A 15,176-nucleotide genomic window follows, 5' to 3' on the forward strand; every position below is an offset into this window, starting at 1 on the left:
CGCAGGGCCACAGGAACAAAGCCAAGCTGAAAAGGGGGCCAATGTCAAGGGTGGTGAATTTATTTCAGTTCAAAACACACAACATGTATTTCCTCCGCCGGTGTTCCAGAATGAGCTCCAAAACAGGAGAGAGGCGGGTTAGGGATTCACAAGCAAGTGGGAAAATAAATCCATGAAACGGATTAACTTGGTCTGAGATTGTCAAGTGCTTCCACAAAGAAAACTGTCTTTATTTTTTAGCTCTTACTAAAACTATTCCATCCATCATATGTATCTATCTATCCATCTATCCATCTATCTATCTTGTCTATTTATCCATATATATCTTTCCATCTACCTATTTAGCTATCTATATATATCTCTCTATATATATATATATATATATATATGTATATGTGTTTCTATCTATCTGTCTGCCTGCTCTTACTCTGCTGCTATTGATGAACACGAGTCCTGAATCGAGGCCAACCTTGTGTCCTTCTTAAGGCCAGTGCCTCGTGTTGTGCTGCATGTGTGTTTTTCAATTCTTTTTCAATTCAGATCCATATGAGAGTGTAGCTCCAATGACCCCACTCCCAACTTCCTATCATTTGATACAGATATATACACACACACACACACACACACACACACACACACACACACACACACACACACACACACACACACACACACACACACACACACACACACAGAGAGTCAGTCAGAGGCGCCATCATTTATTGAGGTCTAGTGTTCCGTTTTTTTTTTTCAATCCACAGTAGCCGAATAAAATTCAGCCCGGCGCGGAACACGTAAAAGCATATTGAGCCAATGGGAGTAAACAGGATGTGGACGCCTGTTATCGTTTATTGTTCGGAGAGGTAGATTGAAACTCTGATGCCAATCCATGCAGCCCTGCAGCTCAGAATAAACAGCAGCTCATATAATAGTGAATATCCCGTTACTACTCGTTATTGAGTTTTGTCTTGACGTGATCATCTGTGACTGTGAGTGTGTGTGTGTGTGTGTGTGTGTGTGTGTGTGTGTGTGTGTGTGTGTGTGTGTGTGTGTGGAAGAAAGATAGGATGCATTGCTGGCGGCACAGTGAGATAGGAAATGAGACCATATGTTGTGTTGGACTCACTCTTGCACAAACACACTCACACACACACACACACACACACACACACACACACACACACACACACACACACACACACACACACACTCATACAAGAAGACACAAACATACACAGAGACACGCATACACAGAGACACAGACACACACGCACATGCACACACACACAGGTTGTTTTCCCAACAGCAAAGCCAACAGTTACTATCACGCTGCAAACTCCCATAATCCATCTGGGGCCCGAGCCCCTACAGGAGCCCTTGTGTTTTATTCTTGTTTTATGTCCATCCATATTTCCACCGTCTACACCTCTCCTAAGTGCCCTCCGCCACGCCCCCCCCCCCCCCCCCCCCCCCCCCCCGCCCCGGGTCGTTACCCATCTGCCCCGTCTCTCCCGGGTTCCACAGTCCACCCCGTGGGTTTCTAACGGGAACCTGCCGCTCGCAGAGAGGCTATAGCGCTGTTCGCCGCCAGACGCACACTGATGAAGACGAACCTGACGCCACCCGCCGCCGCCGCCGCCGTTAATGATGATGTAGACACCGGTGTCGCGCACGAGGGCGGACCAGACGATTAATTGCGGTCATCATCCTCCTCATCATCACCATCGTCATCGTCGCAACAACTTTATTAAAAGTGATGAGGATGAGCGGGACTCAGGTCGCCCGGAGATTGATGGGGAGAAATGAAGGATTGTATTCATAACTCCCGCTGTCAGACACTGACTGACACTGTCCCCCTCCCCCCCCCACTCCCTCCCTCCCCCCCCCCCCCTCCCTCCCCCCCCCCCTCCCTCCCTCCCCCAGACGGAGAGAGACAGAGCGAGGGGACGGACGCCAGCCGCAAGAGGGACAGCCGGTCGGCGGGACGCCACAGGAGCGAGGACAGCAGCGACAGCCGGGAGGACGACGGCAACGTGAGTCTCTTGTGTCTGCCTGTCTGTCTGCGTATCTGTAAATGGTCAATTGTAAATGGACTGTGTTTATATTGTGCTTTGATCAAAAGTGTCTTGTCTGCCTGTCTGTCTGTCGTTCTTTCTTTCTTCACTGTGATTTTCAGTATTTAACTATTCGGTGTGTCAAGATGTGTCGAGGTTCAAGATAATTTGTCCCAAAGGAAATTTGTCTCGAGCATTAAGGCTACGTGTCTGCAGGTCTCTCTCTCTCTCTCTCTCTCTCTCTCTCTCTCTCTCTCTCTCTCTCTCTCTCTCTCTCTCTCTCTCTCGCACTTGCTCTCCCTCTCTCTCTCGCTTGCTCGCTCTCTGTCTCTCTCTTATCTTCTATCTTCTCCCTCGGATCAATTCCATCACAGAATGAAATGTCTGGTAAAAGTATCACCCACACTTGTGTCATCGCCCTGTTCTCTTTCAATCTCTCTCTCACACACAAATACACACCCATGAACACCCACACACAATGATAGAGCATTTTACTTATCAAAGACACACACACCCACACACCCACCAACAGTCTCAACTGCACACACACACACACACACACACACACACACACACACACACACACACACACACACACACACACACACACACACACACACACACACACACACACACACACAAACACCTGTGTGGTCAGTACAGTAAACCCACTGTGTCGGATAAGGCTGAACTAAGAAAATACTTTGATTGCACTATTTCCGCATCATTGTGGCAAAACGAGGCGCCCCAATTGAATCTTAATTCTGTTTTATTTAAGTGTAGTAGGATGCGGTTCCCAGCGTGTATCGACTTGACAAACACATTAGGCTTTAACACAGCGCGGGACAATTAGTTTGGATCACATTTGACACCATTTCCCACTTTATGGGGAATTGGAACCGCAGCTGGGAGGCTAAGTGAACGGAGACAAGTCAATGTTGATCATTAGCATGATTAGGAAAGATTAAAAACACCATTGAGTCAGGGGCTTAGCACAATGTTCAGTTAGCACACACATCTCTAAGGATGACATCTGCTTGTATTTACATTTAAATAAAAAACATATCTACTCCTCAGTTTATCGTACTATTCAATCTCAATGCATAATTTTTATTTAAAACCAATTGACCTCATTTGTGTTATGGCAAAACACAGAGCTCTAACAGTAGTGCCTCAGTTTCAAACCTTCCCACACCGACGGCAGTGTCAGCCACACCCAAACAAGCAACATCCTCTGGGGCAGTTAGGGTTAGGCGTATTTCTCAGGTATACCTCGACAAAGCTAGGAGGAACTGGGAATTGAAACGGCAACCACCCAGTTATCTACCCGATAAGCCACTTTAGCAGCGAATGCCACCATGAGCGTTGCCAGCCTGAAATCATAACTGTACCCTGGCCATACACAAGGGTGGCAGTAGCTCAAGAGGTAGAGTGGGCTGACATGTAACAGGAAGGTTTCTAGCTTGATCCCCGCGACGACTAGCAGAGTGTCGAGGTGACCCTGAGCAAGACTCCTAAACCTTATCCATCTAGCAATGAGCTGGCTGTCGCCTTCAATGGTTGATTCAGCCGTTAGTGTGTGAATGTGTGAATGAACCTTAAGTCGCTTTGGATAAAAGCGTCTGCTATATGTAAATGTAAGATACACAACCGTGGGTTGCCTTGAGTAGAAATACTATATAGCTTCGCTGCTTTCAAATCAGAACATCCTGATGAAACCGATTATGGACATTTGCAATGGGCATGCAGAGGATTGAAACAAAAAAAGAGTTGGAAACCAAGAATAGCTTTGTGAGAATGTGCTTACTTTTCACTATGTACCAACAACCACAAGTATTAATTGTTTTTGAAATGGATGGAGACCTCCATTAGAATTATATTTTATAACATATTGAGCAGATTGCTGCAACCTTTCCATACCCAACTACTTTCTCTCAACTCCTTTCGTTAAGTAGTTACGCCACTTCTATTCACACCAGCTTCTTGAGTATCGTTAACATCGTGAGTTTACCTTTTTGTATGGTTGGAGAAAAAAAGGAATGTAAGAGCCACTACAAACATAAACGTAAACGTATAACGTAAACCATGGCTACCGTCAGCTAGCATCAGCTACCCGAAGCCCTGGTGTATAAGGTGAACACAGAGCAGACCGGGAGGGGAATTTACACACAGTCATATATCTGGTTTATAAAAAAAAACAACAGAAGGAGCTTTTACTGTGGAAATGGCTTCAAAAGTGTGGGATTTAAGTAAATGTGCAAGCAGCGATAAAGCCAGCCACTAAATGCACGCTGCTGCTGCTGCTATGGCGACAGAACGGAGCGCTGAATCCTGCAGCTGTGGCCGCTTTGCATCTAAAGTCACTTCAAAGAGCCACAAGCCCTGTTCTGACTCCTAATAGCGTCACGCTCACGTCCCCAGCCCCCCAGCCCCCCCACACCCCCATAATGACTGTTGATGGATTAAGTTTTGCGTCGGGCGAGGATGATCACTCGGAGAAGCGGTGTGCATAGCGTCGTACAGTAAACAAATCCTAAATCGGGACAATTAAAACGCGGCGCTAAACGGGGCTTGTGGGAGAACGGCGTTATTCCGATTTATGTTCAGCGCTTTGTGAGATGTAAGGCTCCGTTCAACGTTAAGTCAAATTGGTTGGTTTGAGAAACAAATTGTGTGTTGTTTGGGGGGGGATGTGTCTGTGAGTGCGTGAGTGTGTGCTGTATATGTGTGCTTGTGTAAGTATGCCCGGTGGGCTTTTGGTGCTCAGCTCCATAAAGCATCTACCTCCATCTATTATTCAGAAAGCCTTTAACTATCTTTTTGCTTCATCAATACTTTTGACCCGACGACGATGTGCGTGTGCGTGCAGATATGAGGATCCATATGTGGTTTACCGGGTCTTCAAACTACCCTCCCCAGCTTCCTGAGGGACTTTTAAAGGACCACTCAAAAGATGGCTGATTCAGAGATCTAATGAATGTAACGTCAAACGCTTGCTCAACAGTCATTTCAACATCATAGGTACCCTGTAAAGACAATGACATAGGCAACTACAGACAGACAGAGATACAGTCACATATAGACAGACAGACGGAGAGAGAGAAAGACGGACAGACGAAGGGAGGCAGAAAGATAGACAGAAAGAGAGACAGACAAGAGGGAGTGAGAGACAGATAGTCATAGACATAGTGTCAGAGAAGAGAGAGCCACAGAGAGACAGGGAAACAGAGAGAGACAGAGAGACGGAGAGAGAGACACAGAAACAGACAGAGACAGAGAGGCAGAAAGAGAAAGAGAAGCCACTGCAGTAATAATATTAAACTAGTGTGCAGCTGCCGAGCACTGAACAGAGTGCAAAGCTTCTTACATCTTTAACTTGTTCTGCTGGAACTACTCCACGCGGTTTAGCACTTAGCTAATAGCTCACTAAAGCAGCATTGAATATAAGCGATAGCCACAAAACCGCCCCGACATAAAGAGCCCATGGGCATAAGCACACAAAAGAGCAATAGACTTCTATCACAAAACACCACAGAAGCCTCACACAGACTCACACATGCATGTTCCAGCACACACACACAATCACCCACACAAACACAATCTCACAAGCACACACACACACACACACACACACACACACACACACACACACACACACACACACACACACACACACACACACACACACACACACACACACACACACACACACACACACACGCACCACGCTAGGATGATTGCACAGAGTCTATTAGGCTGAGATGAGCGCTGTGTGCGTCTTGATACCCCAGCAGCATATGCAATAAAAGCATTGAAGAAAGTAATTTAAGCAATCCTAGTATTATGATTTACCAAGCAGCACATAAGAGGGAGGAGAGGGATTACTCAGACATGTATGGAGACGACTGCTGTAATTACATTAGAATTTACATTCCTTTAACCACGTCACAAACTGTGCCGGGTGTAATTATGCTGTTTGTATACATATGGGCGATGCTCCAGTTAAAACGGGGAAGCTGTGTTCTATGAAAACGTCCTCCTTGGCCCGCACACGTTCATGTCTGATCTCCAGAGAGTTTGAATGAAGTGAGGGAAGTGGTAGGCTGATGTGAGATGCTACAACTACTTTGTCTCTGAGGGATCCAAACCAGCAACCTTTAGCCTCTGGACGGTTTGGATTAGCTCATGGACATGACATGTGTGTGTTGGATGTTGTGTGTCTGGGTGTGTGTGTTTGATGACACTGTGTCTGGGTGTGTGTGTCTTGGAAGTTGCTGGGTCTGGGTGTGTGTGTGTGTGTTGGATGTCCCTTTTGGTGTGTCTGTCTGTCTGTCTGTCTGTCTGTCTGCCTGCCTGTCTGCGTGCGTGCGTGTGTGTGTGTGTGTGTGTGTGTGTGTGTGTGTGTGTGTGTGTGTGTGTGTGTGTGTGTGTGTGTGTGTGTGTGTGTGTGTGTGTGTGTGTGTGTGTGTGTGTGTGTGTGTGTGTGCATGTGAATATGGATAAGTCATGGATACTGATCTCAGCGCTCTAGGTTCCATGTGACAGGCAGATTGTTCCCATGGGGGGGGGGAAAGAGAGAGAGAGAGAGAGAGAGAGAGAGAGAGAGAGAGAGAGAGAGAGGTTTTCTCAATTGCAAGGAACAGATAATAAAATATAAATAGATATGAGGATCTATTTATGCAGAGATATATTTATGGTTTAGTGTTTTGTACATGGTATATTTTCTGTGTAGAGTTCATTGTATATTCCTTTTTGCAATGCATATATAACCTATAATGGAGATATTAAAATGGATGGAGGGATTCAGAGGCTGATAGATTGCTTTAACGCGCCTACATCAGGACAATGATAGACCATTTTTCTCATCACACACACACACACACATCCACAGTCTCTCAGACACACACACACACACACACACACACACACACACACACACACACACACACACACACACACACACACACACACACACACACACACACACACACACACACACACACACACAGTCTCTCACAAACACAAACACACACCCACAAACCCCGACACACAATGATAGACCATCTTACAAATCATGCAAACACCCAAATGCACACACATTCACAGCCTCAAACACACAGAACCACACACCCACACCCAATGACAGACAATCTCTCTCTAAAAACAGGCGCACGCACACACACACACACACACACACACACACACACACACACACACACACACACACACACACACACACACACACACACATCCATGCATAGACTCCCACACAAACACACACACAAATACACACCCATGAACACCCACACACAATGATAGAGCATTTTACTTATCAAAGACACACACACCCACCAACAGTCTCAACTGCACGCACACACACACACACACACACACACACACACACACACACACACACACACACACACACACACACACACACACACACACACACAGCTGAAAAGACCAGGAATGCATTCCAGTGTCCAGACGATTGGAAATATAGAGCAGACAACCGAAAGGTCAGGCAGCAGAGAGGGAATAAAAAGAGGACGACCCTCCTTCTCACCAGCCTCCATCCTTCAATCACGCCGGCCATTTTACAGGGCCTCATAAAGCCTGCGAGGCGGGGGTCTGGCTGATAACCCACAGGGGCCCCGGGGCCCGTAAACATGTCAGTGTGAGCCGCGCGGAGCGGCCTTGTGGACCGATGCTTTACGGGGGACGGGAAGGGCAGGGTCTCTCCTCCCCAGGCCGACGGGAGAGAGGCTGTTCCGGGCTGGGGGGGGTGACGGAGGTCACCCCCCCCAGCCCGGAACAGCCTCTCTCCCTGTCGGCCTGGGGGGGTGACCTCCGCGGGGGCCTGCAGACAGACGGGACGGGCGGCACAGGCAGGGGCCCTCGTGTAGAGTAGAAGGTCCCGTTGAGATCATGGTGAACTGAAATGGGTGTTTTGTAAATGTCTTTCTCACTGCGTCAAAGTCATCAAGGACTAAAGGACTTGCATTCTGTACACATTTAGATTTATATTTTGGCCATGTCGCAGACGCTTTTATCCAAAGTAACTTGCAGTAAGTACATTTGTCAGAGGAAAGAGAAAGAACAATATACCTCTGTGGGTACAGTAAGGATGTTCATAGAACCAAGTGGGAAGCACTAACAATCACTAACACCCATTTAACCCATTCCCCGTACACAACAAAGATAGCTAGAATAAGATGCTACACGATGCTAAGTACTATTTTTAAGCGCCAGGACCTACAATATACAATAAGTGCATACATTAAGTGCCAGGGCGTACAACAAAAAATAAGTGTGTAAGAGGGGGGGGGGAGGGGGGGGGGGGAGTTAAGTGGGGAGGCTATGCAGAGTCTAAGTGAACTCTGAGCAAGTGAGTCTCATGTCTTTCGACTCAAGACCACATCGCACTTTTTCCAATTGCGCCTTTCTTTTAAGTTGTTCTTGTGCTTTTGCTGAGCCACCTCCGAAGACAATCGTCCCAAGTCAGTCCGTGCGTCAGAGACAAAAGAGCGATCGGAATCCGAACGTCACCGAATCTGATCACGGTAACGTATCCCGAAGAAACAAAAGGCAGTGGGAAACATGAACCGGCTGAAGTGATTGGTTGAATGGCGCGCCGCGTCAGAGAGAAAGTAACACGTCGTACTCCTGCCTGCGAGGCCGCTGTTCCGCTCGGTCCGTCAAAACAGGGTGCTGACGCGTCCGGCTGGAACTGGATACCCCATGAGGCATTTGGTGGGGCGGCGCGAGCTCCGATTCCCAAGACATCCGAGCCGAACCCTGCTCTTTTACTACCTCACAGCCACGTGCTGCCAGCCTCACGCTCCAGCAGGCCCTGTTTGACTGATTACTTTCTTAACCTTTGTCTGTAATTAAGGGCCCCACCACCCCAACCACCCCCCCCCGTCCACCACCACCACCACCACCTCCACCACCACCTTCACCACCCCCCGTCCACCACCACCACCACCACCACCTCCACCACCACCTTCACCAACACCACCACCAACACCACCACCTTCACCACCACCTCCACCACCACCTCCACCACCACCTCCACCACCACCTTCACCACCCCCCGTCCACCACCACCACCACCACCACCTCCACCACCACCTCCACCACCACCGGCACCAACACCACCACCTCCGCCTCCACCACCACCTCCACCACCACCTTCACCACCCCTCGTCCACCACCACCACCACCACCACCACCTTCACCACCACCGGCACCAACACCACCACCTCCGCCTCCACTCTAATGAAAGGCATTTAATGAGCAGTGCCTGCTCCTGTTTCTCCTCAGGATAGAGGCATCGCCGGGATGTAACAGTGGTGCGTTGTCGCTTTCACGTTGTGTTGTTGTGTCACTTGTCACGGGGGGGACGACAGCGCATGATTCCCGTTCGTGAGCAAAATGATGACTCAAACGGTGGTTCAGAGGGCTGGGGCCGGGGGCGAAGGCTGAGGCCAACAGTTGGCTGATGGTGTCAGTGACTTCTCCTACTGCTCTGTCATACGAGGACATTTTGGGGCCTCTGAATTATTTATCCTCACTGCTTTCATTCTGTAGCTGCGTCTTCCCCCCCCTCAACCGCCTCCCCCTCCAACGCCCCCTCCCCCCATCGCCCCCCCCCCCCCCCCCCCAACCTAGACTTCATGCTGTACAGCTGCTGGAAAAATGTGACACACCCCAAAACACACACATACAGCCGGCTAACACACACACACAGCAGGCGAACACACACACGTACGCTCGCACACTGACACACACATACACGCACAAACGCACAAATGCATAGATGCAGCAATGTACACAAGTACACATGCACGCGCACACACACACACACACACACACACACGCACACACAGCCCCCGAGACCCGTTTGAGCCCCGGTGGCGTCCTGCCCAAAGTGTCGGGGTGACCTTGAGCGCGCCGCTATAACTCCCCCGCCGCCCGTCGCTGGCCGCTCCTCCCCGTCTGCCGCTGTTGACCCGGGGGGGGGGGGGGGGGGGGGGCGGGGGGGGGCAGGCGCGGTATTGACAGGTCTCCCGCTCTCACTCATGTGCCACATTCCTCCCCCGGCGGCGGTGTCAGCGGGGGGGGGGGGCGAGTGCTGCGGGGACGTGAGCGCCGCTCGGTGGCCCAGCTGGTCTGGGCTGGCCCAGCGGCGTGCGCTGCGTTTGCGCCGCCGCCTCGCCGCGCCACCCTGTGCCCTGGACGTCTCACAGAGCGCGTTGAGGAGCTCAGCGGGAAGCTGAAGACTTCAGTCCCAGGAAGGTATGCGACAGTGTCACGCAGATTGATTACGGTTTATCCTCAAAGTATATCCATGGGTTCATTGGGTGCATGGCGAATGAACTGCATTTATACAGCGCTTTTCTAACCAGTGGCCACTCGAAATGCTTTAAAATGATTGCCATTCATTCACCCGTTCACACACCGACGGCGGAGTCAACCATGCAGGGCGACAGCCAGCTCGTCGGGAGCAGTTAGGATGAGGCGTCTGGCTCAACGGCACTTTGAGGTGTCAAGGTGGAGTCCGGGATCGAACTTACAACCTTCTGAGTCAACCCCGCTATCCCTAACCCTGCCCCCCCATGCGGACCGCCCGTACGTCCTAATTTCTCCCCAGTGTGGTTAATCACATTCGAGATCAAGTACATTCCACCAGGGGTCTGTGTTGTGTGACCCCTTAATGACCAGCAGGCGCTCATCGACAGGGTCAGTACACACTGTTTCCCCGGACCTCCCCCCCCCCCACCTCTGTCTGAAAGGGCTGGCTCTGCAGGACGGGGGGGGGGGGGGGGTCAGACCGGTGAGACCCTCAGATCGTTGGTGCTATCCCCCCCCCCCCCCCCCCCCCCCTCCGGGCCCCAGATTCACCACGGAGCAGGCCAGGTGAACTGTAGATAAGGCGGCAGTAGATTGAATTTATTTTCTCAGTGTATTTCCCTTGCCTTTGTGAAATGTGTCTGGCTGTAGTAAACAGCATTTCTTTATCTCCCTCCCCGGTGCAGACGCCCCGGCCTCACTACCGCACACCTGCAGAATGTTAATGCGGCCGTTGTATTGCTGCAGTGGGGAGACGGAATTGGGCTCTTCTCCAGCACATAAAAATTCATAGGCATTAAATATGATATACATTAAAGCTATTGGACCTGGCTGCCAGCGAGTTGAGACATCACAGCATCGGGGGGGGGCGCCCCGGTGGAGCACCGGTTAGAGCGCGTACCGTTAAGGCTCAGTCCTGACCGCAGCGACCCGGGTTCGATGTCCTGCCCCCGTGGGCCTTTGCTGCATGTCGTCCCCTCTACCGCCCATAACTTCATGTCCATCTCGCTCTATAATAAACCATCAAAATGCTAAACTAAATCTTTAGAAACAAACTTCCCAGCATCCGCGGCAGTTGAACCCGGGGAGAGTCGAAGGGGTTGGGTAGCAGAACCAGCTGTGAAATATGAACACGTTTAAAAAGCTAGCGAACCACTACACCGGTAGCCGGGGCCACCCGCCGTGACCTGGTTCCCCCCTAGAGGGGCAGCTGTCTGCGGGGGGGAGTGAGGCGTCAACACGACGCCGGGCTGGGCATCACGGCCAACATGCTGCCCTGTGGGCATTTCAGAGGATGAAATTGAAAATGTTTATTCAGGCATTTCACCAAAGAGACGAGGTTGTTTCTACCTCTCAGTAACTCTCCCCTGCACTTTAATGTGGTGTATTATGGTGAATGTTTATTATGCCCCATGAATTAGTAAGTAGTTCTTTGTTTACTTGGACGGCATGCTGCTTTTCGTGACGGCGAGTCAGACGTGTGTGTGGAATTTGTTGCCCCCACAATATACCTGGAGTGATATGGATGGCACAGTTGGGCTCGGAAACAATGATGTACTAATCCGTGGAAGTTAATCTACAGCCACTGTCGTGGAGATATTAATTATAACAATAATATGTAATTATATACCAATTATATAAAACTTGTTTCTATACTGTAATTACTTGTGAATTGATGAGGAATCTGTATACATTCTCCTTGGACCTAAAGATGTCTCCCTTCCTCTCTCTAACTGGAAGGTGTTAAGATTTGCGTTTGCGTTTGCATTTCCACTGTAGCCACGGAGTCTGATACTGAGGCTTATCGACTGACTTCTTTGTTGTGTGGATTCTTTGAACCGTCTCGCAGCCTTGCTTTCACAGGTGCAGACGTGCCCTCTTCACCCATAGTGTATTGCGGTTTAACTTGGCCTCTCCTGCCACGGCTGAATACAGACCCGGACAATCCTAATCTCTCCATGATTGTCATCCCCCCTCACCTCCATTGTTACTGCCCACAATGTGAAGGTTTCCATCTAAGAAAGTACACCCTCTGTCTCATGGAATGTATCCTTGGCAACTTTGCTGCCTGTATCTTTCACCGATCATGCCCCAAAATCAAATGACGTATTTTTCTTTCCGAACTGTCCTAAGAAGAAGTCGTTCTTCATGAGCCACCATACGCAGTGTGTGCATCCACTTCTTACAACCCCCCCAAAATTGCCCATCTTCATTCCCGACGGCGAACTCGATGGTCATCTCAGCCCTTACATTGTCCTTTGTGCCTCGATTGTTCCCGACGTGAATAGAAAGCGCTCCTGACACTCCCTGTTGGAGCGAGGGGAGAGCAGTGCACGAAGGGTAGAGCAGCCCTGGTGGCCACACAGCACAGCGGTCTCAGCGGAGCCCCGGGTTAGAGGCGATGGACGGAGGAATAATAGATGGAGGAGTGGATGCTCCTATGGATGGATGGGCCGAGAGACGGACAGATGGTGGGAGGGTTGCACGGGCGTACCGTTGTGCATGGATGGAACGAGTCAAAAGATGTAGCGTTGCGTAACGAGCGAAGACGCTGTCACATCTCGCTAGTGTGCCGGGGCCTCCCTGGCCCTCGCCCTCCACCCCTGCTCTCCAGACGTAGCGAGCACCACGCCTCCGCCCACCCGGCTCCGCCCACCCGGCTCCGCCCACCCGGCTCCGCTCACCCCTTCTTCCCCGTCTGTCGAGGGAATGCTCCTTAGAGCCCGGAATCTCGTCCCCTCTCCCATCGGGTCTCTACGGTGATGAAGAAAGTGTGTGTGTGTGTGTGTGTGTGTGTGTGTGTGTGTGTGTGTGTGTGTGTGTGTGTGTGTGTGTGTGTGTGTGTGTGTGTGTGTGTGTGTGTGTGTGACGGTGTGTGTGTGTGTGTGACTGTGTGTGTGTGTGTGTGTGTGCGTGCGTGCGTGTGTTCGACTGTGGGTGTGGGTGTCTTTCCTTCTGGGTGTGTGTTTGGGTGTGTGTGGGTGTGAGTTTCTGCATAACAAGTTGTTTTAAACTGTAAATTCTTGAAATCGTTGCAAACGTTGCTCTCCCATTACGTTGCTGATCCTGAGGGTGAGGCGTTGGATGGTTCTGCAGAGCTTCACAGTCGTGAGGCTGCTGAGGAACCAACGGCCCGGTCCCTCGTGGGTCTCCGTCAAGGTTACAAACACAAGCTCCATCCAACTCCTGCTATGCCACTCACGACTGAATGCAGCTGAAGATCCATTCGGGATACACACAATGTCCTTCCATCGCTGCCCTTCCCTGGGAGGGTGTGACCGGTGTATAATAACCAGCAGTATATAATCCTTTCGCCCTGGCGGAGGGAGAGGGCCCACTCCTCATTGATCTGTGCTGCTGAAGACTGTGTCGCCGCCAAGGCCGGCTCCTGCTGAGCCCTGTGATTAATCTTCCTCACTGGGAACATGGATCCTCCTCCCGGCACCATGGGTCCCCTGGACGCCTGGCCCACGCTGCGATGCCGATCTGCCCGGAGCGGGTAGGGGGAGACCGGGTCCGACTCTGTGGTGCCAGACTCTAGGAACCTCGCTCCGGGCCCCCGAAGCCCTTTCCCTTTTAAAAATAGCAGCCGGCCCGAGCATGAGAAGCAGCCTGTCTGAAGGAATTATTAGGATGGGATGAATTGTGCCTTCTGCACAAAGGGGTGACTCGGAGCCGACGGACGGGGCCTGTTGCGGCTGGCTTGTTGTCGTTCCTTCCAGCGGTCGATTGGCCAAAAGACACTGAGTGGTCGTGAGAGAGCCGAAGCCTCCGTGTGCTCGGAGGACAGGCTCCATCATTTATACCGTGGGTGGTTTCCTCTGTACAGCCGCGCTGTCCAAAAAGCCTTCCTCCTCCCCGATCCAAAACAAACACTGTTTTCCCGTTTCCCCCTCCCCTGCCGCCTCGTGTTCAGTCACGAATCACTTCCTCCTCCCTGTTTTATCTTCATCATAACGTCGGCGCCAAGATGAAGGCATTACCGTAGTTCCGATTAGTCTGACTTCCAATCATCGTAGCCCCATTAGGAGCTTGACCTCTGCAGGCCGGGGAGCGCGCCGAGGTGACGGGCGGAATGAATGTGGCGCCCGGACTCATTAACTCCATAATCAAATTGAATGGAATCAAACACTCCTGCCGCCGCGCACGAGCCACCGCGGATGGGTTGGCGGAGCGGAGGAGACGAGACAGAGGATGGTGATTATCTCTGATCCATCTCATCCGGGGCGTAATGACGTCCGCTGTACCCCGAGGATTATTCCTTCTACAACAGCGTTCGGACGGAACGGGGCGGCATGTGGCTGGTTGGAGGTAGGGCAGGTTGTGCTGCTCACCGGAAGGTGGATGGTTCGATCCCCGGCTCTTCCTAGCTGTGTGTCGAGGTGTCCCTGAGCAAGACACCCTGATCCTGACTGCTCCTGGCGAGCTGGCTGTCGCATTGCATGGCCATCAGTGAATGAATGTGTGCATGAATGGGTGAATGTGAGGCAATATTGTAAAGCGCTCTGAGTGGCCACAGGTTAAGCGCTGCATGAATGCCGGGAGTGTGGAGGAAGCGTTTGGGTTTGCACCTGGTTCGAGTCCCCTGTTGTCCACACCTGATCCTCTCCTTCGGGAGCGTTGTGTCGTCGTAGAGCGAGGGGCCAGATTCCTCTCACTTGAGACGCTCGTCGTTTTCCTCCCCATCGTCACGGGGATCGATCCCGCGGGCTTGAGGAATCGACGACTCTTTACGACGGCGAGAGCCCGGGGAAAACCAATTCCTTT

At 51.0% G+C, this 15,176-nt stretch overlaps 1 protein-coding gene across 1 annotated transcript in view; it reads left to right on the forward strand.

The window, feature by feature from the left end:
• b4galnt4a (beta-1,4-N-acetyl-galactosaminyl transferase 4a) overlaps positions 1–15,176 on the forward strand; it is a 94,893-nt gene that overhangs the window by 41,521 nt on the left and 38,196 nt on the right. Inside the window, exon 2 of the mRNA XM_060061703.1 lies at positions 1,924–2,033. Within this exon, the coding sequence (XP_059917686.1) occupies positions 1,924–2,033 (110 nt within the window). The remainder of the gene's footprint in view (positions 1–1,923; positions 2,034–15,176) is intronic.

This window comes from Gadus macrocephalus, chromosome 9 (assembly GCF_031168955.1).
Source record: "Gadus macrocephalus chromosome 9, ASM3116895v1".
Lineage (NCBI taxonomy): Eukaryota > Metazoa > Chordata > Actinopteri > Gadiformes > Gadidae > Gadus > Gadus macrocephalus.